Genomic DNA, 26874 nt, shown 5'->3' with positions numbered 1-26874 from the left:
TCTAGGTGTTAGACATGAACCTGCCTCTCCTGTAGATATCCTTCCTTGTCGTCTGTACTGGTCTAGGATCTTAATGTGATCACTCTTTTGTTGCTGGGAATTTGTTCTGCACCGCAGGAAAATCAAATCAAATGTTATTTGTCACATGTGTAGTAGACCTTACCATGAAATGCTTACCTACAAAACTTTAACCAACAATGCAGTTCAAGAAATAGAGTTAAGAAAATATTTACTAAATACACTAAAGTAAAAATTCAATAAAGTGCATATGAGCTTCATGATTTACATAAATTCACTGAAAACACACAATAACAATGGTTATATTAACAGGCTATTGCACATTTCATTAAGCATACTTTTGGACCAATAATAGCCTAACCACCATTCAAGCAACATTAGACTGAACTTTCAAATCCTGTTAGGCCTACTGTAGGTTTATTTTTCTGCGACAATAGGCCTATTGGTCAAATTAAAATCCTACACCTGTAAATCAACCATATTCTAAACAACTAGGATGGCCCATGAATTTAGTTGTAACCAGGCATCAGACAAAACAAATCTATAAGGGCGCGATATTGGAGATCACGAGACATGTATTAAATTATTAAAGAGAGGTCACAAATTGTTTAGTTTAAACATGGAGCTGTAACATAATTGCGGAAGGTAGCCTATTTAGCCTATTTATAAAGGAGAAATGTATCCCCACAAAAAAACAGATATTGCCATGGCGGACACGTGGGTTTATGTGTTGGGAAAAAAGGGGACGAATTATTTGAGAACATAACTACACTACAATCCTATTTTCAAACTAAAATAAACTGTCTCCTTTCTCCGCTGCACATGCCAAGACTTCAAAACTCACTAGTCTGTCGCACATACGGGCCAACTTTCTCACCTATTAGAGCTTTGAAAGAAGGCTAACTAATGATATTATCGTCAACATTTTTTAAATATTTTAATCGACCGTAGCTTGCCTGGAATCCCGGAAATCTTCCTGAATTGCTTTGGATGCGAAATTAAGAAGCCTAGCGGAAAGCATCTGCAGCAGAATCTGCTTATGTCAGGTGTTCTTCTGTCCACTGCTGTATTCAAGGCTCGGAGCGGTGAGATAGAGGTGGATTGCATCGAAGTCACTCTCTGTCATTGTCATACATTTAAAAAAATGTTAGCCTCGAAGCATTGGTTATGGATCAATTTGATTATACTGTGTCTCGGTCAAGCCAGTCTAGCTGCACCTAAAAAGGTTTTTCGATGCCCTTCGGGATGCTCGTGCTCCAAGGAGACCATTATCTGTGTCGGGACCTCAAGTGTACCACGGACTATGCCGAATGACATCAACTCACTGTGAGTATTGTCCTCAATTTATTCATCATCACACATAGTTGAAAGGAAAATACAGTAGGCCTATCACATGGAATGTTGAAAAACGTGCAAGCATGAATTGTGTAATGACATGAAGTTTGTAATGACTTCAGTGTAGCCTAACCCACGTTATATGTGTCAATGATTTCCTCGTTACAGACTATTGAGACAACTGAAGCATATTAATAGGTTAATGCTGGTTTCATATTGTCAATATTATGTCTATCTTCCACCAGGAGCATAGTAAATGGATCCCTCGCAGAAATCACAGAGGCCATGTTCTCCCTCATGCCATCTCTGCAGTTGCTGTACGTAGCCACATAATTTTCATTTTCAGCAAGTACCTAAGAATATTTTGTTTTTATAGTAACCTATACATGGATGCAGCAATGCAGGCCTACATCACTAACTGTAAATGCAATTCTGATGAGGCTGTGGTCCTGTATGGCTCAGTTGGTAGAACATGACGCTTGTTAAATCAGGGCTGTGGTTTGAATTCCTGGTGCTACCCAAACGTATAATGGATGTATGCATGACTAAGTCGCTTTGGATAAAAGCGTCTGTTAAATGGCATAAATTGTTACTATATCAGACAGAGACACATGCAGGGATTCGTGTCAGACTGAATTGCCTTATTTATGAACAGTATCTCAATGACTTCGATAGTCTGTTTGGTCATTGTGTCTTGCCGATCGAAGGTCCGTCACACACTAAAAGGTCCGTCACGCACTAAATGACTGGATATTATGATGTAGCCATGAAAATGATTACTACAGTAATCATTTCAATTCTTCACTTGAAACCACACACACACACACATGCGCGAGTACGCATGCAAGCCCTAACACGCACACAACTCACTGCATCCATGTAGCTAATCTTTGTATTTTTTTTAATCTTTAATAAGTATAACATTTACCATCCAAATGTTAGAAGTGGAATATGCTATGGAATTTTGGCTAATACGACGCAAAACGTATCATGTTTTTCTTATTTTCTCAGGCTTCTCAATTCAAATTCATTGACCACCATCAAAGATGATGCATTCTATGGCCTTCCTCATCTTGAATATTTGTGAGTATTTGGTTCAAACTATGGCTTCCTCTCCTCAGTCAACTGTTTTTGCAGAGACAGTATGATTAACAAACATCTGAATAAATCTTCAATGTCTAAACACATTTTAAGGTGGCCTATGGAGCACTAGTGTAATGTGATGCCTGTAATTCGCCATCATTTTTTCTTCATTTGTGTCATATAAAACCAAAAGTTATTAGCTTTAGTAAAATAAGTAATTTGATGTTTTTAAAAGTGAATAACAAGGTCAAAAGACAGCTAGAGTACCATCATTACTCCCTTAATTTATTACATTTGTGATTAACAGATTCATAGAGGGCAACAAGATTGAGACCATCGCCAAAAATGCCCTCAGAGGTCTCCGAGACGTGACTCATTTGTAAGTCTGCTGATACCATTTCTACCATCTCTAATCTACCCAGGGCTGTAACTGCATATGAAGACACCAAGGTCCGGACCTCTGTAATTGTTTAGAATTAAAAATATATACAGTACCAGTCAAAAGTTTGGACACATCTACTCATTCAAGGGTTTTTCTTTATTTTTACTATTTTCTACATTGTATAATAATAGTGAAGACATCAAAGCAATGAAAAAACACATATGGAATCATGTAGTAACCAAAAAAGTGTTAAACAAATAAAAATATATTGTATATTTTAGATTATTCAAAGTAGCCACCCTTTGCCTTGATGACAGCTTTGCACACTCTTGGCACTCTTGGCATTCTCTCAACCAACATTCAAACAATCTTGAAGGAGTTCCCACATATGCTGAATACTTGTTGGCTGCTGTTCCTTCACTCTGTGGTCCAACTGATCCCAAATCATCTCAATTGGGTTGAGGTCGGGTGATTGTGAAGGCCATGTCATCCGATGCAGCACTCCATCATTCTCCTTGGTCAAATAGCCCTTACACAGCCTGGAGGTGTGTTGGGTCATTGTCTTGTTGAAAAACAAATGATAGTCCCACTAAGCGCAAACCAGATGGGATGGCGTATCGCTGCAGAATGCTGTGATAGCCATGCTGGTTAAGTGTGCCTTGAATACTAAATAAATCCCTGACTGTGTCACCAGCAAAGCACCCCCACACCATCACAACTCCTCCTCCATGCTTCAGGGTGGGAACCACACATGCGGAGATCATCTGTAAAACTGCAACCCCCCAAAAATGATTTGTTTACTTTTTGTTCATAAAATACTTTTTCTGCTTACAAATCCCTTTGTACGCATTCAATTATAGTTTTGAATCCTGGTGCTGAGTTAATGTGAGTTAATGTGTTGCAGCTAATTGTATAGCTAATAGGCTATGGCTGAATCTCAAACCAAACACTTGGCCACTTAGTCCTTTATTGAGTGGTGTTGTGTTCGATAGTGATCATTCGTGTTTTGGCCAAAATGAGCATTGGGACAATGCGCACTCCATGTTCCAATTGCCACTTAGCAATATTCAAAAATTCTAAATCCATTTGCGAGCATCGTGTCCTGCGATCTGTCTTGTACCATGACTCACTTGCTATGAAACATGGGTACTGGGAACCTGGGGAAGACACCGACGCATACTCGGATAGACAGTGAGAAAGTTGTAAAAAAAAGAAAAAAAATATGTGCAAGTATATCGGTCACAAGCGCAGCAGCAGAAGACTCAATACTGTACAGACTCAGGGCAGAGCAGGCTGTTTGCTGCTTCATTAAAACGTGTTTATTGTGATAAAATGATGTTACAACAGTCCCTAGCTAACTAGGTAGCTAGCTTGCTTGTGGAAGGAGAATTTCATTTAGTGTTGCACTAGCTGGTTGGTTAGCTTCTCTTTCGTTTCATTTGAAGTGACTGGCTCAGGCTTAGCTAGTAAGTTATCGTGTACATGATCAAACTTCAGAAATACACAAAACCCCTTAGCTAGACTTAAACTTAAAAATTCATTACAGATTTCTTGATTTATCTTGATTTATTCTCATTATTTTTGAGGGTGGCGTAGAAGTGACTGTTGTTGCTAGGTAACATGATAGGATTCATTGGAAGAAGTTGCTGCCAAGGGCGCCGAGTCGGCGTTGGATGCCCACTCAATAAAGAAGCTTCCAAAGGGCGCAGTGGAGCCATCGATGACTCAAGTACTAGCATTTTTAGATTGACTCGATTGACTTGTAAGTGCTCAAAGTACTCAACGTGTTTGGTTTGAGATTCAGCCTATATGTTTATAGATCGACTTTTTGCTGACCCCCCAACCCCCGTGTCCAAACCTCACTAAAACTCAGACAGACCCTGTCTCTGCACTCTCTTCCATCTTTATTGTCACTCGACCTCTATTCTATTCCATCTTTATAATTTCTACTTTCTATCATGTTTATCATCTGTACTATTTCTACCATCTCTTCCATCTTTCTATCATTTCTATCGGCTCTATCATTTCTCTCTCCCTGATCATCTCTCGGTACCACCTCTGTCATTTCTATCAGATCTATCAATCTCTTATATCTACCATTTCTATCGTCTCTACCATTTGTATCATTTCTATTCTCTACTATCTCTATCATCTCAATCCTCCACTCAAGAATCTCTCCATGATGACACATTATTTTTCTCACTGTCTCCTGCCACACTGTCTCTCGCAGGTCGCTGGCTAACAACAACATGAGGGCTTTGCCAAGGGATCTCTTCCACGATCTCGACTCCCTGCTAGAGCTGTGAGTAAGAAACCCTGCTAGCAATCACTTATAGGACCACAGGTTTCTATGAGGCAGCACTGACACTGCACCAAACATCTCTAATTGACAGTTGGCAACCCGCTCTTATTAGGCTTTTAAGACTACCGCCTTCTGCCCGATGTAAGGAGGATGAATACCGAATATGGGCTGCCGGTGCTCCTCTATAAGCTTGCTATCAGGGAATGGTGGTTTGCGATTTATTGAACAAGATCACATTGAATATCTGGATATCCAATGAATAATGGTTTTTAATTTAATATTGACAATGAGATTAACAGGAAATGGTTGTTATACTCAGCTAGTTCAGTCAGAATGCTGCTTGTGCTTAAAGAGTTAATGGTCAATTTGTGTATATACCTCAATGTTTTGTTTTTAGTAGGTTCAATAAATAAGTGCTTTGTTCAGTACACTGGCTAGCCAGTGATTTAGAAATGGTGCACCAAATTTTTACTAGGGACAAGCTTAGTCCCGCATGCATATTGCCATTGTTGTCACAGAACAGAGCACAGGTCTGTGAAAAACATTGTAGAACTCCACATTTATAATCTGCAGTGCAATATAATTTGAAAAGGTTATTTAATGTTGTCCATAACTGCCAATTGCTCATGCAAAATGTTGCCCGTAATGTGTTGTTGTTTTGGCATTTGAAAAGGTGTATGGGATGTTACGCATGGTCCAGAGACAACCTTCAGCCCCTTTCCCCTACGTCCATCTGAAGAGAGATCGGATAGGTGTAATCAACATGATGACAGCTCTACCTGTTTCATCAAATCTGAAAACCCACAAGGGGCTAAGGAAAGGGACTAGGGGTTGTTTTGAAAAAAGTGTTAGGGTTAGGGTTAATCTGATTTTAGGGAAGTAGATAAAGGGCTTCATTGCCACAATCCCAAACTATCCCTTTAATTGGTGTCCAGGAAACTAGCCCCTAGAGTCCAGACATTATTTTCTTGTAGTGTGAGGATACTGGATGGCATACATGTTCCCATTATTTTAACTCTGAATGCCCTAAGCTTTGCCTTTTACTAAGTGACCACATTCTATCTTTGGTGGATTCGTTTATGTTACTGCATCCATCCTCTGTCACATGTTAGGGATTTGAGAGGCAACATATTTCAGTGTGACTGCGAGAACAAGTGGCTGATGATGTGGCTGAAAAACACCAACGCTACCGTATCGGATGTCAACTGCGCAGGTCCCATAGAAATGAAGGGCAAACGTCTGAACGACCTTCCCATCCCGCCAGACGAGTGTATCTCCACGGGTAATTTAACCAGCGCACCTCCACACTCCAGTCAAACATAAATGTCACACCCAACCAATTTATATTATTTCTCCTTTTAAGAATTATATTTTTGGTGTGTGTGTTGAGGGGTAATCAAATATACAGTTATGCATTTTATTTATACGCACACTTGCCATCTGTGTGATACTGTAATAATACTATACACATATACTGTAGTAGCTCTACATACTATGAACCATGTTGGATTTACATATTGTGATACACAAAGGTTTCATGACACACAGTCCTTTCACACCATATATGTTGTCTGTTCAGCAGTTGATCAGATTTCTTGCAACAACACAAATACCTTTTTAACTCTTACATGGTAAAATACATTTTACTTTCTGTAATAATGTATTGGACATCATCAGTACTTTGCTGTTGAGTAATTAACAAAAAATTACCAATATGGACAATGGGGGCTTTAATTCTTCAAATTCAAGTTATATTTAATTACTAATTTGTTGTAGCTTAATTGGAGAGTTGCCAGATTATTTTGGCCTTGTGTGGATATCAGGGTCTCCTCTGTACATATGTTTGTGTTGTGTTCATCATGTTGTGTTACTTTTCTGCCCCACAGACTTTGTCCGTCATCAGTCCATTCCAACCCAGGCTTTGTCGGCTGACATTTTCTCCCATAAGGAGGACATTTATGTGGCGATGGCTGACCCCAATTACAACAGCTGTGTGGTCATGGAATGGGACCACATTGAAATGAATTTCAGGCCTTTCGATAACATCACAGGTTTGATTTCTTTTCGTGTTTTTTTATTTTTTTTTATTTTTATTGATTGATGTAGGCCTATCCTTGTTGTTTAGTTAAATATACTAGAAATCACACCGTCCATTTTTGGGGTTTTTCAGTTGTACCATACACTGAGTTTACAAAACATTTCCATGCTCTTTCCATGACATAGACTTACCAGGTGAATCCAGGTGAAAGCTATGATCCCTTATTGATATCACCTGTTAAATCCACTTCAATTACTGTAGCTGAAGGGGAGGAGACAAGTCAAAGAAGATTGTTAAGCCTTGACACAATTGAGACATGGATTGTGTATGTGTACCATTCAGAGGGTGAATGTGCAAGACAAAATATTTAGGTGCCTTTGAAAGGGGTATTGTAGTAGGTGCCAGGCGCCCCTTGTTTGAGTGTACCAAGAACTGCAACGCTGCTGGGTTTTTCACACTCAACAGTTTCCCATGTGTATCAAGAATGGTCCACCACCCAAAGGACATCCAGCCAACTTGACACAACTGTGGGAAGCATTGGAGTCAACATGCGCCAGCTTCCCTGTGGAATGCTTTCAACACCTTGTAGTCCATGCCCCTACAAATTGAATTTAGGCCCCAACGAATTAAGGCAAAGGGGGGTGCAACTCAATGTTTTTTAATTTGTAAAAACATTTGTATTTTTTATTTAACTAGGCAAGTCAGTTAAGAACAAATTCTTATTTACAATGACGGCCTACCCTGGGCAAACCCGGACGACGCCCTATGGGACTCCCAATCACAGCCGGATGTGATACAGCCTGGATTTGAACCAGGGACACCTCTTGCACTGAGATGCAGTGCCTCTTGCACTGAGATGCAGTGCCTTAGACCGCTGCGCAACTCGGGAGCAAATATTAGGAAGGTGTTCCTAATGTTTTTTTACACTCAGTTTACATTTCTTGTTCATTCACAATTCAATAGAAATCACAAATTTGACTGGCCAGGACCTTAAAACAACTTACCTAGTGTGAATGTATATTGAGAATCATTCTTTTCAAGTTGAAGTTTTTATTACACTCATATAGCAGTCAATATAAACTGAAACACATGAGCAAACAAAATATTAAGATAAGAGCAACAAAATAAAAAATGTAAGTAAAGACATTTTATAAAAAATGTCCTGCGTCTTAAAGCGACTCCTTAATCAATGAGCAGAAATATAGGGTGGTTGACCTCTTGTACTATTCAGTTCTAGACTTTGGTATAGTCAGTTGGTTTTGGCTGCGGGTGTTCCTGCCTGTCACTTTTTCGTCAGGGGGTAGCCAGTCTTTGAATTGAGATTTTAGGAGGCTGACAGCGAAATCTGTGCAGAGTTGTGTCCTTACTTCATGAATCCGGGGTAGGGACAGGGTCTGAAGTGCCTCAGTATAACTGGAGTATCATCCTAGGATGGTGTAGCATGCTCTTTTCTGAATAATTTCCAGGTCATCAGACTGGGCCTGGGTCAGTGAGCTATTCCATCACATGAGTAGTGGTAGAGCTTATAGGACTTGATAATTTGACTATATTTTATTTGATTTTGTTCTCATTCATAATTTCACTATTACTAATTATTTAAATATTACTCCAGGAAAGTCTGTTGTTGGATGCAAGTCTGTTCTGATTGACAACCACGTCTTGGTAATCGTGACTCAGCTCTTTGGCGGCTCCCACATCTACAAGTTTGACGATCAACAAAACAAGTTCACCAAGTTCCAAACCATTGAGGTCTTCAACATCTCCAAACCCAATGACATTGAGGTGTTCCAAATAGCCGGTGAGTGGTACTTCATCATTGTGGACAGCTCCAAGGCAGGCCTATCTACTCTGTACAAGTGGAATGACCAAACGGACCGGAACGAGACCGGTTTCTACTCCTACCAGTTCCTCCACGAGTGGTTCCGAGATACGGACGCTGAGTTCGTAGAGCTAGACGGGAAGTCCCACCTCATCTTGGCCAGTCGCTCTCAGGCGCCCGTCATTTACCTGTGGAACAAGAGCAGCCAGAAGTTCCAGCTGCACAGCGAAATCCCAAACGTTGACGACGTGGTGGCGGTCAAAGCCTTCCGGGTGGACGAGGAGCTCTACCTGGCCATGACGTGCTACATTGGTGACTCCAAAGTCCTCAAGTGGACCAGCAAGCAGTTCAATGAGGTGCAGGCCCTGCCTTCTCGTGGCGCCATGGTCCTCCAGCCATTTTCATTCAAGGACAGGCACTACTTGGCCCTGGGCAGCGATTACTCCTTCACACAGATCTACTTGTGGGATGAGGAGATCAAAATGTTCTCCAAGTTCAAGGATATCTATGTGCAGTCTCCACGTTCTTTCAATGTGGTGTCCACTGACCGGCGTAATTTTTTATTTTCCTCCAGCTTCAAAGGGAAAACGATGGTCTTTGAGCATGTTATTGTCGACATAAGCCTGTGAAACTAGAAAGCCTAACTTTTGTGCCTAACAGCATAAAATTATTGTTTCTGACACATTTATACCCATTCTCGTGAGTAGTAAATTATTTATTTATTTCATGAAAGATGAATATAGTGTTTTAAATTTGTCTTTTTCATTTGCAATGAACTATGGTTTAGATAGTCTCTGCAAAACTATGAATTTCTCTTTGTTTACATTTGTTAACATTTTGTTATTGAATGTAATGATAGATTGGTAAAATTATTTCCCTGTTAAGTTGAAACCAAAATAATCATATTAAAGCGATGACAATATGTAAAATGTAACCCGCATGATGAACAATGGCTGCCAATACCTGCAATGGTCTTGTACAGTGACTTATCAGGGATATGATTATAGCAACTGCACAGTATTTACAGCTAGCTGTTAAACATTAACAACTAATATACCTTTACTGAACATAATGAATAACGGAACTGAAATTGATGATGGCCAGCTATATGATGTGCCTGGCTAATAGCAAAACAGAATGTCAATAATGTGGTATGAATTCCTATGCAAGATAATGATACATATCTTTCTGTATATTTAATGCTGTACTTTATTATTATGCTTTATTATATGCTGTACTACATTAGTACAGTTAGCTAGAACTTCATTTATATAATACACATATATTCCTTGTCTTTAGTGTCATTACCTTGCTGCCTTTACCTTCAAAATGTTAACTATGCCCTACTACAGTATGTTACCTCTGTACAATGTTGATGTTCTGAACAAATGGTGTTTTCAGCCACATCTATCTATGTACTGTATATAAGTTAGACATAAACAAAATTAATTGAATGTAGATTCCATTTGGTTTTAAGAAGATTCTCGTGAAATAATTGTTCTCCATTTATTATTTAACATTTGTGGATTTAAAATGCAATATAATTAAAGCATCTGACAGGAAATATACTGCACTGTTGTTTTTGTTCCCATTATTCTGTACAGCATACCTAGCACTTACAAATGCTGATAATTTGTCTGTGTTGCAATGATAAAGTGCCGAAGATGGCAAAGTTAAGATGTGTAGCCTTGTCAGCACTGGGCCTTTGTGACAGATTTATCTCTGGCTTGCAAGAATAGAGGACATCAGTGCATCGGTAGGCTACATGTATTAGCCAGTGTTATGAGAATAAGAGAAAATGTAATGTGTGGGAAAATTTCCAAACCACTTCCATTCCTTGATTAGTTGTCAATCAATTTTGTAAGAGGAGGGCATGTAGGCCTATGCTGTTATATTTCTTTCTTTGTGAAACAACAACACATTGTCAATATTCTTTGAATACATTAACAAAGGCTGTGAGCATTACCTGATTCTGTAGGCTATAGCCTATAAGCCTATGCATTTACCTCAAGATGAGTGTGATAAGTGCACCACCCTATGTTTAAGACCGACATTGCAGGGCATTGAGGCAAAAGGAAAACACAATATTTCGTATACAAATGCATTCAAATGTACTTTACATGTCGGAATATTTGCATAACAAATAAGACAGATCACACTGAAAGATCAGTCATATTCATATTAATGACCCTGACAGCTGCTCAATACTGCTGACGTTTCACACGCACGCACGCACGCAACTGACAGACGGAAGTGAGGTACACTGAAATAGCATGTCTTCTTCCTATGCAGGATAAATACAATGATGCTTCCCTCCTGATACTGACTGTACCGTCAAGCTTGATAAACGACAACATTGAAAGGCTGTCAGAAAACAAACGAGATGAATTCCTCAAGAAGAAGCGAAAGTGATTGGCAGGGTTTGGTCAGTGAGGTGAGTTTATTCAATATGCCACTGCCTCCATGTCAAACTTAATCCTAACCCTAATACGTCGTCTCACAGCTGTCGGTATCTTTATCACGTTGTTTGAAATAAATGTGGCTACAGTATCTCGTTTTTTAAACACTTCCTATAGCCTAAATGTTAATGTTTGTTGGGTAGCCTATTTAATCTACAACGCAGTTGCATATTTCAAATTCAACATGCTAACGTTAGCCTACAACAAACTAGAAATTATGTGTACAGGGTATTTTATTTCCAAAACAGAACCGCCACGTCGTTTCTTTTGATAAATATGACGGTTTGGACATGGAATGAGATACAACATTTTGACGCATGTTCATTTTAAATGGAAATGGATTAACCGTGGTTTAATGCGATTATAAAATCGTCCTCGTTTGTTAGGCGGGGGGCGGGGGGAGACTGCCTAGTACTGCACTATTAAACATCTAAATGTTTTTTCAATAAAGTCCATTACATGTTTTCCTGCTACGGACATAGCCTAGGCCCACAAGGAAGACTATATGCTATCCCCGATAACATTTGTGAGCATAAGGAAGTACATTTTGAAAAAAATCCATACAAATGTTTTCACGGTGTTGTACTGTTGGCCTACAGTACATTCTAAGCTTATTTACAGAAGCAATAGGTAACAATTAGGGTAAGGTTAGTCAGTCAAAAGTCACACAGGCGCAGAACAGGAATGTTGCAGCTATATAAAGCATTATGTAAACTATTCCAATCTTTATTTTGGTAATGTATTCATTAGGTGTGTAATGCAACGCTATGTACAGTTGAAGTCGGAAGTTTACATACGCCGTAGCCAAATACATTTAAACTCAGTTTTTCACAATTCCTGACATTTAATCCTAGTAAAAATTCCCTGTCTTAGGTCAGTTAGGATCATCACTTTATTTTAAGAATGTGAAATGTCAGAATAATAGTAGAGAATGATTTATTTCATCTCTTATTTCTTTCATTGCATTCCCAGTAGGTCAGAAGTTTACATACACTCAATTAGTATTTGATAGCATTGCCTTTAAATTGTTTAACTTGGGTGAAACGTGTCAGATAGCCTTCTACAAGCTTCCCACAATAAGTTTGGTGAATTTTGGCCCATTCCCCGTGACAGGGCTGGTGTAACTGAGTCAGGTTTGTAGGCCTCCTTGCTCACACACGCTTTTTCAGTTCTGCCCACAAATGTTCTATGGGATTGAGGTCAGTGCTTTGTGATGGCCACTCCAATACCTTGACTTTGTTGTCCTTAAGCCATTTTGCCACAACTTTGGAAGTATGATTGGGGTCATTGTCCATTTGGAAGACCCATTTGCGACCAAGCTTTAACTTTCTGACTGTCTTGAGATGTTGCTTCAATATATCCACATCATTTTCCTTTTTCCCTCTTCATGATGCCATCTATTTTGAAGTGCACCAGTCCCTCCTGCAGCAAAGCACCCCCACAACATGATGCTGCAACCCCCGTGATTCATGGTTGGGATGGTGGTGTTCGGCTTGCAAGCCTCCCCCTTTTTCCTCCAAACATAACGATGGTCATTATGGCCAAATAGTTTATTTTTGTTTCATCAGACCAGAGGACATTTCTCCAAAAAGTACGATCTTTGTCCCAATGTGCAGTTGCAAACCGTAGTCTGGCTTTTTTATGGTGGTTTTGGAGCAGTGGCTTCTTCCTTGCTGAGCAGCCTTTCCGGTTACGTCGATATAGGACTTGTTTTACTCTGGATATAGATACTTTTGTACCAGTTTCCTCCAGCATCTTCACAAGGTCCTTTGCTGCTGTTCTGGGATTGATTTGCACTTTTCGCACCAAAATACGTTCATCTCTAGGAGACAGAATGCGTCTCCTTTCTGAGCAGTATGACAGCTGCGTGGTCCCATGGTGTTTATACTGGCGTACTATTGTTTGTACAGATGAACGTGATACCTTCAGGCGTTTGGAAATTGCTCACAAGGATGAACCAGACTTGTGGAGGTTTACAAAAAAAATTCTGAGGTCTTGGCTGATTTCTGTTGATTTTCCCATGATGTCAAGCAAAGAGGCACTGAGTTTGAAGGTATGCCTTGAAATGCATCCACAAGTACACCTCCAATTGACTCAAATGATGTCAATTAGCCTATCAGATGCTTCTAAAGCCATGACATAATTTTCTGGAATTTTCCAAGCTGTTTAAAGGCACAGTCAACTTAGTGTATGTAAACCTCTAACCCATTGGAATTGTGATACAGTGAAATAATCTGTCTGTAAACAATTGTTTGAAAAATTACGTGTCATGCACAAAGCAGATGTCCTAACCGACTTGCCAAAACTAGTTTAACAAGAAATTTGTGGAGTGGTTGAAACACTCAGGTTGGAGTCATTAAAACTCGTTTATGTAAACTTCCGACTTCAACTGTAGATGTAATGTATAGGTAACAAATTACTAAAGAGGGAGCCAGAGAGAAATATAGTCTAACCAGAAAACCTGTTTCCCCCCCACTGCCTGATTCTGCTGGTCTTTGCAGATTCTGCCATTATGCTCCTGAAGTTGCTGTTAATAGGCTACACCAGCAGTCGCAACCTCATCCATTTGCAGTGTCAAGTTATCGTACCATTTCTACTGATCTGCGTGCCAGTTATGATTTTCATATGCACATTTTTGTGAATGTTTCATTTAATTTATAATTAAGTCTTCATATAACAATATCTATGTCATGTGGTTAAAAAAAAACGTATCTTAATGAAAATTATACAAATCTAAAAGTAACTTCAATTGCCATTCCCAATATGTAAAAATAGCCTACGTAACCAACAAATAAAAACATGTCCAGATAAAATAAATATCCTATAAATCACATTGGCTACGCATGGCCTGTCAGTAAGGAACTTCAAACATTGTATCAATATTAACTTTGCTAGCACGATCAGGCGGGACAAACTTCAACATTGTATATAAAATCATTTGGGCCCTCTGAGTTTTCCGTACAAATGAGCTCCTGACAGACACAGCTGTAGACTATTTTATGTTTCCACCTGATCCGAGTGTGACATTTGTTTTCCCCTTTCATGCTGAGTGGTTGTCAAAAGGGAGAGGGCTGTAAAGATTTTTCAAATAGGCTACATTGAGGAACTCTTGTCATTCTCAATGGATGTAAAAACTTACTATGTTTACTTGCTGTTTGAGGTGATGGTGAGTTAAGACAATCAGAAATAGTATCTGGGCACATTTTATAGGCCATCATTTGCGCGCACATCAGGTAGCCTAGGCCTACTTCTATGTGTAATCAGGTGCGTGTCCTTACTCAAGATTGACAGTAGCGCTCAAAACAAAAGACGATGAATAAATTGACAACTCGTAAATGTAATGAAATAAACCCCACCCCCCAAAAATGTTCACATGTAGCCTAGGTTGTGCACTCTGCAAACAACGTGTGCACTCCTACAATGACAACGTTAAGACTGTAATAAAATATTGAATGCATAAACAGAAATTACCGTAACCAAATAAACATTGTAGATTAGAAATTATGTGAATTAACGGTAAATATGGTGATACTGGTGTGCCTTCCCCGTAGCCTCACTGTTCACTGAGACGGGTGTGAATCAGACCGGTGTCTCGTGTGCCATGCATTCTTTTTTATATATTTGCCACTAGTTGACAAAATAAATCGTATATATTTGCCACTGGTCGACCAACAGCCTATTGACCAAACAATCGACTAAATGGGATCAGCCCTACTTTAAGAAAATATCTCAGTGACTTTGAAAGAGGGGTCTCAAAGGAGCATAGGGTGTTTAAAGTGTGTGCATGCGCGTGTCTCAGGCATGAGATTCCAACCAAATTGAACCATTATGGGAGATTCTGGACTAGTGCCTAAGATGGCGTTTTCCAACACCATCAACAAAACACCAAATTATGGAATTTATTGTTGAAAAATTGTCACATCCCTCCAGTAAACTTCCAGACACTTGTAGAATCTATGCCAAGGCACATTGAATCTGTTCTGGTGCCTCATGGTGGCCCAATTCCCTGTTAAGACACTTTATGTTTGACAGGGTTCCCATGGGTCCTTGAAAGTTTGTTAATTTGAGAAAGAAAAAAAAATCAAGGACTTGAAAGTTTTTGAAAATGGACATAAATAGACATGGGTCATTGAAAGTGCTCGAATTGTTATACACTGCTCCAAAAAATAAAGGGAACACTAAAATAACACATCCTAGATCTGAATGAATGAAATAATCTTATTAAATACTTCTTTCTTTACATAGTTGAATGTGCTGACAACAAAATCACACAAAAATAATCAATGGAAATCCAATTTATCAACCCATGGAGGTCTGGATTTGGAGTCACACTCAAAATTAAAGTGGAAAACCACACTACAGGCTGATCCAACTTTGACGTAATGTCCTTAAAACAAGTCAAAATGAGGCTCAGTAGTGTGTGTGTGGCCTCCACGTGCCTGTATGACCTCCCTACAACGCCTGGGCATGCTCCTGATGAGGTGGAGGATGGTCTCCTGAGGGATCTCCTCCCAGACCTGGACTAAAGCATCCGCCAACTCCTGGACAGTCTGTGGTGCATGGAGCGAGACATGATGTCCCAGATGTGCTCAATTGGATTGAGGTCTGGGGAACGGGCGGGCCAGTCCATAGCATCAATGCCTTCCTCTCGCAGGAACTGCTGACACACTCCAGCCACATGAGGTCTAGCATTGTCTTGCATTAGGAGGAACCCAGGGCCAACCGCACCAGCATATGGTCTCACAAGGGGTCTGAGGATCTCATCTCAGTACCTAATGGCAGTCAGGCTACCTCTGGCGAGCACATGGAGGGCTGTGCGGCCCCCCAAAGAAATGCCACCCCACACCATGACTGACCCACGGCCAAACCGGTCATGTTGGAGGATGTTGCAGGCAGCAGAACGTTCTCCACGGTGTCTCCAGACTCTGTCACGTCTGTCACATGTGCTCAGTGTGAACCTGCTTTCATCTGTGAAGAGCACAGGGCGCCTGTGGCGAATTTGCCAATCTTGGTGTTCTCTGGCAAATGCCAAACGTCCTGCACGGTGTTGGGCTGTAAGCACAACCCCCACCTGTGGACGTCGGGCCCTCATACCACCCTCATGGAGTCTGTTTCTGACCGTTTGAGCAGACACATGCACATTTGTGGCCTGCTGGAGGTCATTTTGCAGGGCTCTGGCAGTGCTTCTCCTTGCACAAAGGTGGAGGTAGCGGTCCTGCTGCTGGGTTGTTGCCCTCCGACGGCCTCCTCCACGTCTCCTGATGTACTGGCCTGTCTCCTGGTAGCGCCTCCATGCTCTGGACACTACGCTGACACAGCAAACCTTCTTGCCACAGCTCGCATTGATGTGCCATCCTGGATGAGCTGCACTACCTGAGCCACTTGTGTGGGTTGTAGACTCCGTCTCATGCTACCACTAGAGTGAAAGCACCACCAGCATTCAAAAGTGACCAAAACATCAGCCAGGAAGCATAGGAACTGAGAAGTGGTCTGTGGTCACCACCTGCAGAACCACTCCTTTATTGGGGGTGTCTTGCTAATTGCCTATAATTTCCACCTGTTGTCTATTCCATTTGCACAACAAGCATGTGGAATTTATTGTCAATCAGTGTTCCTTCCAAAGTGGACAGTTTGATTCCACAGAAGTGTGATTGACTTGGAGTTACATTGTGTTGTTTAAGTGTTCCCTTTATTTTTTTGAGCAGTATATTTTGTGCAAGAATAGAAATTATTTCGATTTTTTTAACAGGCTGACCACACCGCTCATGTCGTGTGCGAAATGTAGAAATCTATGTTATTCAATTATTGCACCCACACTACTCGCATGCGCCAACGAGCGTCTGCGTTGCCAAGGGCTAAAATAGAAATGAGTTATATTTCTGATGCACATCGTGCTGCAATTCCTGCCTCTCCCATCTCCTCATTGGTTTATAGAAGCAGGTACCCAAGTGCCATCTCCTCATTGGTTATACCCACGTGGGTGACTGAAAGACGAACGAGGTCAGTGGCAGTAATGCACCTAATTTATGAAAGTTGCCAATCGCAATGTAAAGTCAAGAGAAGAAAAGGCCTGGAAGGAAGAGATGACTAGAAACGATTCGGTCGACCGTTTTATGTGTGGATTAATTGGCGGAGTAGAGGACCTTGTGTATTTCAGGTAAAATAGCAACTCAATGTTTATATCCCAGGACAAATTAGCTAGCTAAATAGGACAAACTAGCTAGCAAGCTAAATTGCAATAAATGTTTAATGCTTTTCGACCTGTACCCAAATTAATATAATTGGTTCAGAGTTTGTTTTGATATTTTAACCTGCGTGTCGTGATCTCGTTTGGTGTGGGGGGACAAAATAAATGTATGCACTATGGCGCACGATGGTTTGGGAGCAGCCAGTTTGGGTTCTGCGTAATAGGTTAAGTTCCGCTGTCTGCATGTGTGTCTCCCGCCGTCTGTGAGTCCTTGTGTCACCTGCCTCGCAAGTGCGACAGTCAGGTGCATGCATGAGTGATTGAAGTTGAATGATGCAGGTTAAACAGCGGCAAGGAAGCGAGAAGGCTAACGTGAACCTTCAGCTCTGCCTGGAAAATGTACATTCCAGGACTCGAGGCTCACCAAAGACATTTACAAAGACTGGCTTGTTAAAGATCCGCGGGACGAAGAGCCTGCAACAAATCAATAAAAGTGCACGCCATGGGCGAAGCAGCTGTGACAAGCCATGCTGCTGGAGCATCACACATGACTGCACAAGTTAAAAGCAGGTAGGTCCTACTCCTGGTAACACGTAGAAAGGAATACAACAACCATAGTTAGTTACTAACGTTAATTAGTTAGCTAGATTATTCCATCTCTTCGCAGTTGGGTAAATTAACTTTAACGTTACAGAATTATTCGGTAAAATTAACGTTTGCTATGTTGTTAGCTAACGTTATCTAGATGTCTCAGTCAGTTCTCCCACAAAATCACACCTGTCAATATAGTGCTAGCAAGCTAATGTTAGCCAACTTGCGGCAAGCAGAGCTGGACAGTGAACATTTCAAATAAATGACTGAAAGTTTACATTTAGTTACATTTCCATTTTAGTCATTTAGCAGACGCTCTTATCCAGAGCGACTTACAGTAGTGAATGCATACATTTCATACATTTCATTTCATAATTTTTTTTTTTCTGTGCTGGCCCCCCCCGTGGGAATCGAACCCACAACCCTGGCGTTGTAAACACCATGCTCTACCAACTGAGCTACAGGGAAGTTAAAGGACGTTAACTGGAGTCGTTAGTGACAATGGTTCATGACTAATGCTAGTTAACGTTAACCAGCTAGCTAGTCATTTATCCGTCTTGGACACTTATTTTCTTACAGTTCCCATTCTATTGAACTAAGTGGGAAAAGTTATCGTCATCTACATCTACATCCTAGACATCTACATCCTAGACAATCTTCTACAACTACTACCACCACCACCTCAAGACAGTCTGTCATAACTGGCGTTCCCAAAGAGGACACATTGCGGGCTCAGACATTGTGGTGTCTGAATATGATGGTCTCACTACTCTTTCCACTCTAGTGAACGCACGGGTGAGTGGTATGGTTTATAAACTGTCACCTGTAACATGAAATTATTTTTAGGAACATGTTATGTTTGTTTTCATATTCTCTCTCTGTCACACGCACACGTTCACACACAGGCTAGAAACAGAAATGTGTTTGATTTCAATCTTTTTTTTTTTTTCTTTTTTACTTTTAGGTGTGCTGTTCTTAGTGATGTTCCCAGACAGTGCAATAGCCAAGACCTTCGCATGCGGGGCAACAAAGACCAGCTATGTGTGCACAGATGGCTTGGCTCCTCATTTCAGGCATTTGTTGTCTAAAAAACTGCTGGGGAGGAGGACTATGTACTTCTCTTTGATGAGAGCCTTAACAGAAAAACAGTCAAAGCAGTGTGACACGCCCATTTATGGGATGAGGACAAAGTTGTGACAAGAATTTATGATTCTAAATTCATGGGACATGCGACTGCTTTGGACCTTAAAGCTGTCTATGAGAAGAGCACCGAAGATCTACCAAAGAAAATCATGCTTCAGATCTCCATGGGTGGACCAAATGTAAGTTGGGCATTTTACTCAAAGGTTGAGAAGTCCCTCCTTGATTTTTATGTACACCTTATAAACATTGGCAGTTGCAGTCTCCATATTGTACATGGAGCATTTCAGAAGGGAGTGGAAGAAACCGAGTGGAAAGTTGACAGTGTACTGTGTACCAACTTCTGAAGGATACTCCAGCCTGCAGGGAGGACTACTTTAACATAATTGGATCATCAGATCCCCCAATGCCACTTAAGTTTTGCAAGACACCGTGGGTTGAAAATGTGCCCGTGCTTGAACGAGCTTTAAAGTTTTTACCCCATATGGCAACATGTGAAGGCTGTAGAGAAGAGATGTCCAAATCCAGGCACAAAGTCCTTTGAGGTGATTCAGAAGGCTGTTAAGGACCCTCTCATGACAGCAAAACTGAATTTTATCTTGTCAGTGAGCAAAGAACGGACACCATTCCTCACACGCTACCAGACCGATAAGCCCATGGTGCCATTGTTCAAGCTGCGTAAGAGCTTCATAAGCAGATTCATTAAGCCAGACCTCATGAAAGAAGCGAAGACTCCTCAAAAACTTCTTGATGTCTTGGTGAGCCAGTCATTCAATCACATCGACTCCTCACAGGTAGACTTGGGCTTTGTTACTTGAAGAATTGTGAGAAACTAGTCCGCAGGGAATTTTTTTTTGACAGAACATTGATGGACTTCAAAATCGCTTGCAAGAAGTGTATGCTCACAACTGTTAACAAACTCATTGAGAAATCCCCATTGAAGTACTCTCTGGTCTCGCATCTTTCTTTGATCCAAGGGAAATGGCAGGCACAAATGGAAAGATCGAAAATGGCCCTGACCTACCTTGTAAATGGTCAACGGGTGACGGAAGAAGATTATGATAACATCATTCGACAATACTCACATTTTATTGATGACATTGTCCAGGCCCAACACTCAGTTTGTATACTTTGATCCTGTCCAAGACGGCGTGAAAACATTATTTTTACATGAGTATATGTCAAAGGGCTCAGAAATCCTTGGAGACTTTGGTCGCCAACTCCTCTTACTGTCACACGGGCAAGCCTCAGTAGAGCACGGATTCTCCGTCAATCGGCAGATTGAAGTGGTGAACTTGAAGATTCATACGTAGCACAGAGATGTATAGTTGACCACATAAGAGCTGTGGGTGGCATACATAATGTGTGCATTGACAGATCGCTGCTGATATCAGTGGCATCTGCAAGGCAGAGGTATGACGCATCAAGAAGAAGAGACAGAAGAATGGATGAGCAAAAAACAGAAGACCTTTATAGATTAACTTAAAGGGAAGAAAAATACTGACAAATGCTATTGAGACCTCAGCAGACAAATTTGCACTTAAAGCGGAGAGCACAGGCAACCTCTCTTATTGCCAAGTTCAATAGCCTGAGAAGGGGTGCTAAAGATAAGAGCTCAAATAGCTGAAAAAGTGAATGACCTAAAAGTGAATGACAAAAAAAAAGTTGTGTTTTTGCACTGCGACATGTTTTGTGTTAAGCTGGTGCTAATGAAATAAACGAGGAGTTACTTAGCTCTTCAACTTGTAAATAAGTTTGTCTTTATCGCTCATCTTACACTATATATTGTTTTGCTATGCTATGTTAGAGAAGGCAAGAGACCACGTAGTCTGCCATCACTGTAACACAGCACAATTGAGAAGTGTTCACACATTCAAGCCACTCTATTTTTAATTGTCTGTGAGCTTCTGTAAAGCCTGCTAGTTCTCATTATAATAATTCTCAGTGTTGTAACTGTAATTAACCTTGATCCATGTCTCAAACTATGCCATGTTGGGTCCTTGAATTGGGCCTGGAAAGGCCTTAAAGTCCTTGAATTTGATGTTTAAGAAGGTGTGGGAACCCTGGTTGGTGTTTCCATTATTTTGGCAGTTAGCTGTACAATGTGTCCTGCTTATAGAAGTTTAATATGTCCCACACAGTGATCTCATCATGCAGGCAAGTTGCCGTTTTTACATTGTCTGATCTGCTTGCACAAGATGACAATGTGTGTTCCTGTCATGTGTACAGTTCCTGGTGTGTAAGCGCAAGTTGGAGAGCAAGAAGGAGGCCCTCCTGATTCTGTCCAAGGAGCTGGATACCTGTCAACAGGAGAGAGACCAATACCAGCTGATGGCCAACCAGCTCCGAGAACGCCACCAAGGACTCAAGAAGAAGTACAGGGAACTCATAGTGAGTCTACACCCTCGGAATAGGGTGATTTTTGTATCAGTTACATTTTCAGGATTAGGGGAGGGGGAATCTGATCCTAGATCTGTACCTAGGGGGAAACTTCACCCCGGAGCCACTACTTCACACTACTGCTCCTCACATTGCTACAATACCTTACTACTGCCAATCTCACGCACACTGAATTACTACACAAGAGGGACATTAAAGGCCTCATTCAATCAAAAGCTGTATTACCGAGTTCTAATAATTCAAAGTGACACTTCCGGTATCACAAGAAATATGAAGATCAAGTTTGATTTGTTACATGCTTTGGAAACAACAGGTGTAGACTCAGTGGCACGCTTACTTATGGGCCCTTCCAACAATGCAGAGAGGAAAAAGAGAAATAATAGGAAAATAATAACACAAGGGATAAATACACAATGAATGTATTGATAACTTGGCTACATACACAGGGTACCAGTACTGAGTCGATGTGCAGGGCTATGAGGTAATTGATGTACATATAGGTAGGGATAAAGTTACTAGTCAACAGGATATATAATCAACAGTAACAGCGGTGTATGTGATGAGTCAAGAGTTGATGCAAAAATGATCAATGCTGATAGTCTGGGTAGCTTAACTAGCTTTTTAGCAGGGTATGGCTTGACACCTGTATTTGGAGAGTTTCTCCCATTCTTCTCTGCAGATCTTCTCAAGCTCTCAGGTTGGATGGGGAGTGTCACTGCACATCTATTTTCAGGTCTCTCCAGAGATGTTAGATCAGGTTCAAGTCCGGGCTCTGGCTGGGCCACTCAAGGACATTCAGACACTTGTCCCGAAGCCACTCCTGCGTTGTCTTGGCTGTGTGCTTAGGGTTGTTGTCCTATTGGAAGGTGAACCTTCGCCCCAGTCTGAGGTCCTGAGCGCTCTGGAGTACCGTAATTTCCGGACTATTAAGCGCACCTGAATATAAGCAGCACCCATTGAATTAAAAAAAATATATATATTATTTTGAACATAAATAAGCCGCACATGTCTATAAGCCGCAGGTGCCTACCGGTACATTGAAACAAATGAACTTTACACAGGCTTTAACGAAACATGGCTTGTAACAAAAATAAATGGGCTTTAACGAAGCACAGCTTGTAACAAAAATAAATAGGCTTTAACGAAACACGGCTTGTAACAAAAATAAATGGGCTTTAACGAAGCACGGCTTGTAACAAAAATAAAATAAATAGGCTTTAACGAAGCACGACTTGTAACAAAAAATAAAAAATTAGCAGTAAACCGTAGCCTACCAAGAAAGTCATTGGTCACTATCTTCCTCCTCCTGTGCACTGAAACCATCTCCTTCGGTGTCAGAGTTGAATAGCCTCAGAATTGCTTCATCTGATATTGGATCGTTTTCATTGTCGCTCTCGTCACTTTCATCCGGAGGCAAATCCCCCACTGAGCCCTCAACACGCAGCAGTCCAGCGTTTCGAAACCCGTTGATGATAGTGGATTTTTTGACAATGCTGCACGCTGTCAGGACCGACAAATTTGAAAGCGGGAAAAATCCATATATTAGCCGCGTCATTGTTTAAGCCGCGAAGTTCAAAGCGTGGGAAAGAAGTTGCGACTTATAGTCCGGAATTTACGGTAAGTTTTTTTCGTCAAGGATCTTTCTGTAATTTTCTCCGTTCATCTTTCCCTTGATCCTGACTAGTCTGCCAGTCCCTGCTGCTGAAAAACATAATGATGCTGCCACCACCATGCTTCACCGTAGGGATGGTATTGGCCAGGTGATGTGTGGTGCCTGGTTTCCTCCAGATGTGACGCTTGGCATTCAGGCCAAAGAGTTCGATCTAAGTTTCATCAGACCAGAGAATCTTGTCTCATGGTCTGAGAATCCTTCAGGTGCCTTTTGGCGAACTCCAAGCGGGCTGTCATGTGCCTTTTACTGAGGAGTGGCTTCCGTCTGGCCACTCTACCATAAAGGCCTGATTTGCGGAGTGCTGCAGAAATGGTTGTCTTTCTGGAAGGTTCTCCCATCTCCACAGAGAAACTTTGGACCATCAGATTTTTGGTCACCTCCCTGACCAAGGCCCTTATCCCCCGATTGCTCAGTTTGGCCGGGCGGCCAGCTCTAGGAAGAGTCTTAGTGGTTTTTAACTTATTTCATTTAAGAGTGATTGAGGCCGCTGTGTTCTTTTTTTTTTTTACATTTTAATTTAACCTTTATTTAACTAGGCTAGTCTGTAAATAAGAATTTGTTAACTATGACGGCCTACCCCGGCTAAACCCTAACGACACTGGACCAATTGTCCGCCGCCCTATGGGACTCCCAATCACGGTCGGTTATGATACAGCCTGGAATCGAACCAGGGTCTGTAGTGACTCTTTTAGCACTGAGATGCAGTTCCTTATACCGCTGCACCACTCTTGGGGATCTTCAATGCTGAAGAATGTTTTTGGTACCCTTCCCCAGATTTGTGCCTCAACACAATCTTGTCTCGGAGCTGTAAGGACAATTCCTTTTGATCTCATGGTTTGGTTTTTGCTCTGACTGTGGGACCTTATAAATCATGTCCAATCATTTGGATTTACCACAGTTGGACTCCCATTTAAGTTGAAACATCTGAAGGATGATCAATGGAAACAGGATGCACCTGTGCAAAATTGAGTCTTGTAGCAAAGGGTCTGAATACTTATGTAAATAAGGTATTTCTGTTTAATACTGTTACGGATACAGGTATCCTGTGTGTTTCTTTTCTCTCCTCCCCTCACAGGTGGCAATCATCATTCCCCAATCTGTCACCAATCAGTCATCAATCTGAAGACACACCTCCTCCTGTTTCCATTAACCAATCACATCCCCTTTCCCTTGGTTTAAAAACCCATTCAGTTGTTTTCCCCAGCTCTCTCTCCCTCTCTCTTTGTATGCAGAGATCTCTTTTTTTGTTTTTGCAACTACATGTAACTTTGTCCGTTATCCTGTGAGTATTGTTATGGTGGAAAAGGGGGTACCAAGACAAGTCACCCATGGGCCTACATTACCCGTAGGAAAACGGTGTCTAAATACACTAGTTAGAACTGGTCGGACCACCCACTGTATTTTATTTGTTAGTGAGCTGGCTCTTGTTGAAGCAGGTAGACTAGCTTAGGGGTGTTTTTTAATACTTATTATTTCTTTCCTTGGATCCTTCTCAGCCCCTTTTCCCGCCCCCCTTTACCGTGTGTTTAAAAATAAATCATGAGTTTTTGACGGTAGACTTAAGTTGTCTGTGGTTTTTGTTTTCACTGTTATAATTTGCATGAGTTATGTTACGGGTCTCGGTTCCATGCCCCCTAGACTGCAGGGCCAAAGGGATTCGTAACATATGTTTCCAAAAATGTACAAAAAAAACAGTTTTCGCTTTGTTATTATGGGGCATTGTGTGTAGATTGATTAAATAATTGTTTTCCCTCAATTTTAGAACAACGCTGTAATGTAACGAAATGTGGAATAAAGGAAGGGATCTGAATACTTTCCGAATGAAATGTATAGTACATTTCATAATTTATTAACCATAGTCATATCAATCATATCAATCAATTGACTTCAGCTAAGTGATCTGTCCTCACAATTTTTTTCCCTTCTACATTCTAGGATGGAGACTCCAGTCTACCACCTGAAAAACGAAATCAAGTAAGTCGACATCAATAGATGCCATGGCGTCAAAATATTTTAATTTCCTTACTAATTGTAGTAGCGTGGCAGTCTAAAATGTGTCGACTGAAAAGTAAATGATCAACCATGTCAAATTGGATGACCGAGGTAACGGTTTGCATTATGACTGGACTGTACTGACAACACACTTGGCCAGCAACTTCCCTATGTCAAGGATGTTATAGTATGCTAGACTACACAGCAAATTTGCGGGTGTTAAAATCTCTGTGATGAGGTAAGTGTTGTCATTGTAATATCTGAATGTTGATTCTAGTGGGGTTAACAGTGGGATCGAAATTGACGCCATATGTGGTGAGTAAATTAAGTGTTATTTGAATCACAGTGGCATCAACACCAATTGGTGTTACGACTGTGTTGCGTTAATTTCCATTAACTCTGAGTGAAAAAGACATGGGAGGGGCCTCGTCATATTTCCCAGCATTCTTTGTTGCAGGTTGCTTTTTAGAATAGTTTATTTTAATATGTATGTTACTGAATTAATTAATTGATCTTATGCTGCACAAAGATAAATAACATATTTTTAAACTAATCCAATTTTTCAGTGGTTGGACTTATTTCACCCGTTATTGAGATGGTTGTTCCAGTTTAGATGGTTTGGGTAGTCTTATTTATCAATCTCCCTACCTTGGCAGGCATTCTATCTGCAGATGCGGGTGATTTTAAAAGTTCCAACAGTTGTATATCCTAAATGGATTCCAATAGGAGTTATGACACTTTGCAAGCCAGCAGAATATTACTTGCTGATTTGTAGCCTGCAAACCAGGAGTTTCAGACCACTGTTAGGGTAAAACTAGGCTCTCAAAGTATGGTGTTGGGTTCTTATTTTTCAGAGTAAATAACTCACGGACACTAGAGAAGCTTTAACCAAGTTTAATCATTCCAAAAGGTTCTGTACAGCTGAAATCAGACGGCAAAACATTTCAGACATCACAGTTTATATACATCCTACTTAAGACACTCCTCCTCCTTACAGTTTATGGCTCCACAGGAAAGAAGGTAACCAGATACTAACCCTGATTACTCCCTTAAGATTTTAGATTTTAGTCATTTAGCAGACGCTCTTATCCAGAGTGACTTACAGTAGTGAATGCATACATTTCATACAATTTCATACATTATTATTAAAAACAAATTCTGTGCTGGCCCCCCGTGGGAAACAAACCCACAACCCTGGCGTTGCAAACACCATGCTCTACCAACTGAGCTACAGGGAAGGCTGTAGCTTAAGGGGAACTGACCTCACCCCTCACCTCCTGATCCACAGATATCCATCTGTCTTCCTCCATCAAACACAATGTGTTGATATAGGGAAAGGAGAGCATTCTAAAGCCTTCTGTCTTTCTTCAGAGAACCATTAACTTCTATCATAGTCTCTTTCATTTCCTATCATTCATTTACTACCTCAATGATCAAAGTTTAGCTGATTCCAACA

The 26874-nt window shown here is 40.9% G+C and overlaps 2 protein-coding genes across 5 annotated transcripts in view; both read left to right on the top strand.

Annotated features, from left to right (window-relative positions):
• Positions 1-807: 807 nt before the first annotated feature.
• Positions 808-10535, top strand: LOC106602717 (leucine-rich repeat LGI family member 2). Its single transcript, XM_014195518.3, has 8 exons — positions 808-1344; positions 1599-1670; positions 2365-2436; positions 2744-2815; positions 5049-5120; positions 6233-6402; positions 7007-7171; positions 8771-10535. The coding sequence occupies exons 1-8, from the start codon at positions 1058-1060 to the stop codon at positions 9604-9606; spliced, it is 1746 nt and encodes a 581-aa protein (XP_014050993.1). The 5' UTR covers positions 808-1057; the 3' UTR covers positions 9607-10535.
• Positions 10536-11225: 690 nt separating this feature from the next.
• The window catches only part of LOC106602718 (coiled-coil domain-containing protein 149), a 44944-nt gene continuing 29295 nt past the window's right edge, over positions 11226-26874 (top strand). Inside the window, exons 1-5 of one of the 4 annotated variants that reach the window (XM_045716792.2) lie at positions 17018-18193; positions 18794-19009; positions 19179-19536; positions 21584-21745; positions 25362-25400. In XM_045716792.2, the coding sequence (XP_045572748.1) occupies positions 19435-19536; positions 21584-21745; positions 25362-25400 (303 nt within the window). In that variant the 5' untranslated portion in view covers positions 17018-18193; positions 18794-19009; positions 19179-19434. Of the gene's footprint in view, positions 11412-17017; positions 18194-18793; positions 19537-21583; positions 21746-25361; positions 25401-26874 lie in introns of those variants that run through there. The other 3 variants (XM_045716793.2, XM_082974360.1, XM_045716794.2) reach the window with 3 other exon arrangements.

Source organism: Salmo salar, chromosome 04 (genome assembly GCF_965601325.2).
Source record: "Salmo salar chromosome 04, fSalSal1, whole genome shotgun sequence".
Classification (NCBI taxonomy): domain Eukaryota; kingdom Metazoa; phylum Chordata; class Actinopteri; order Salmoniformes; family Salmonidae; genus Salmo; species Salmo salar.
This window is presented reverse-complemented; position numbering and strand designations above follow the sequence as displayed.

What these genes read in the sequence shown, in the direction of transcription:
- LOC106602717 (XM_014195518.3), top strand. Translation starts at nt 1,058, where the DNA reads ATGTCAGGTGTTCTTCTGTCCACTGCTGTATTCAAGGCTCGGAGCGGT. An exon ending in CTTCCTCATCTTGAATATTT is followed by an intron (nt 2,437 to 2,743) that starts GTGAGTATTTGG and finishes TGTGATTAACAG; the next exon opens with ATTCATAGAGGGCAACAAGA. An exon ending in CTCCGAGACGTGACTCATTT is followed by an intron (nt 2,816 to 5,048) that starts GTAAGTCTGCTG and finishes TGTCTCTCGCAG; the next exon opens with GTCGCTGGCTAACAACAACA.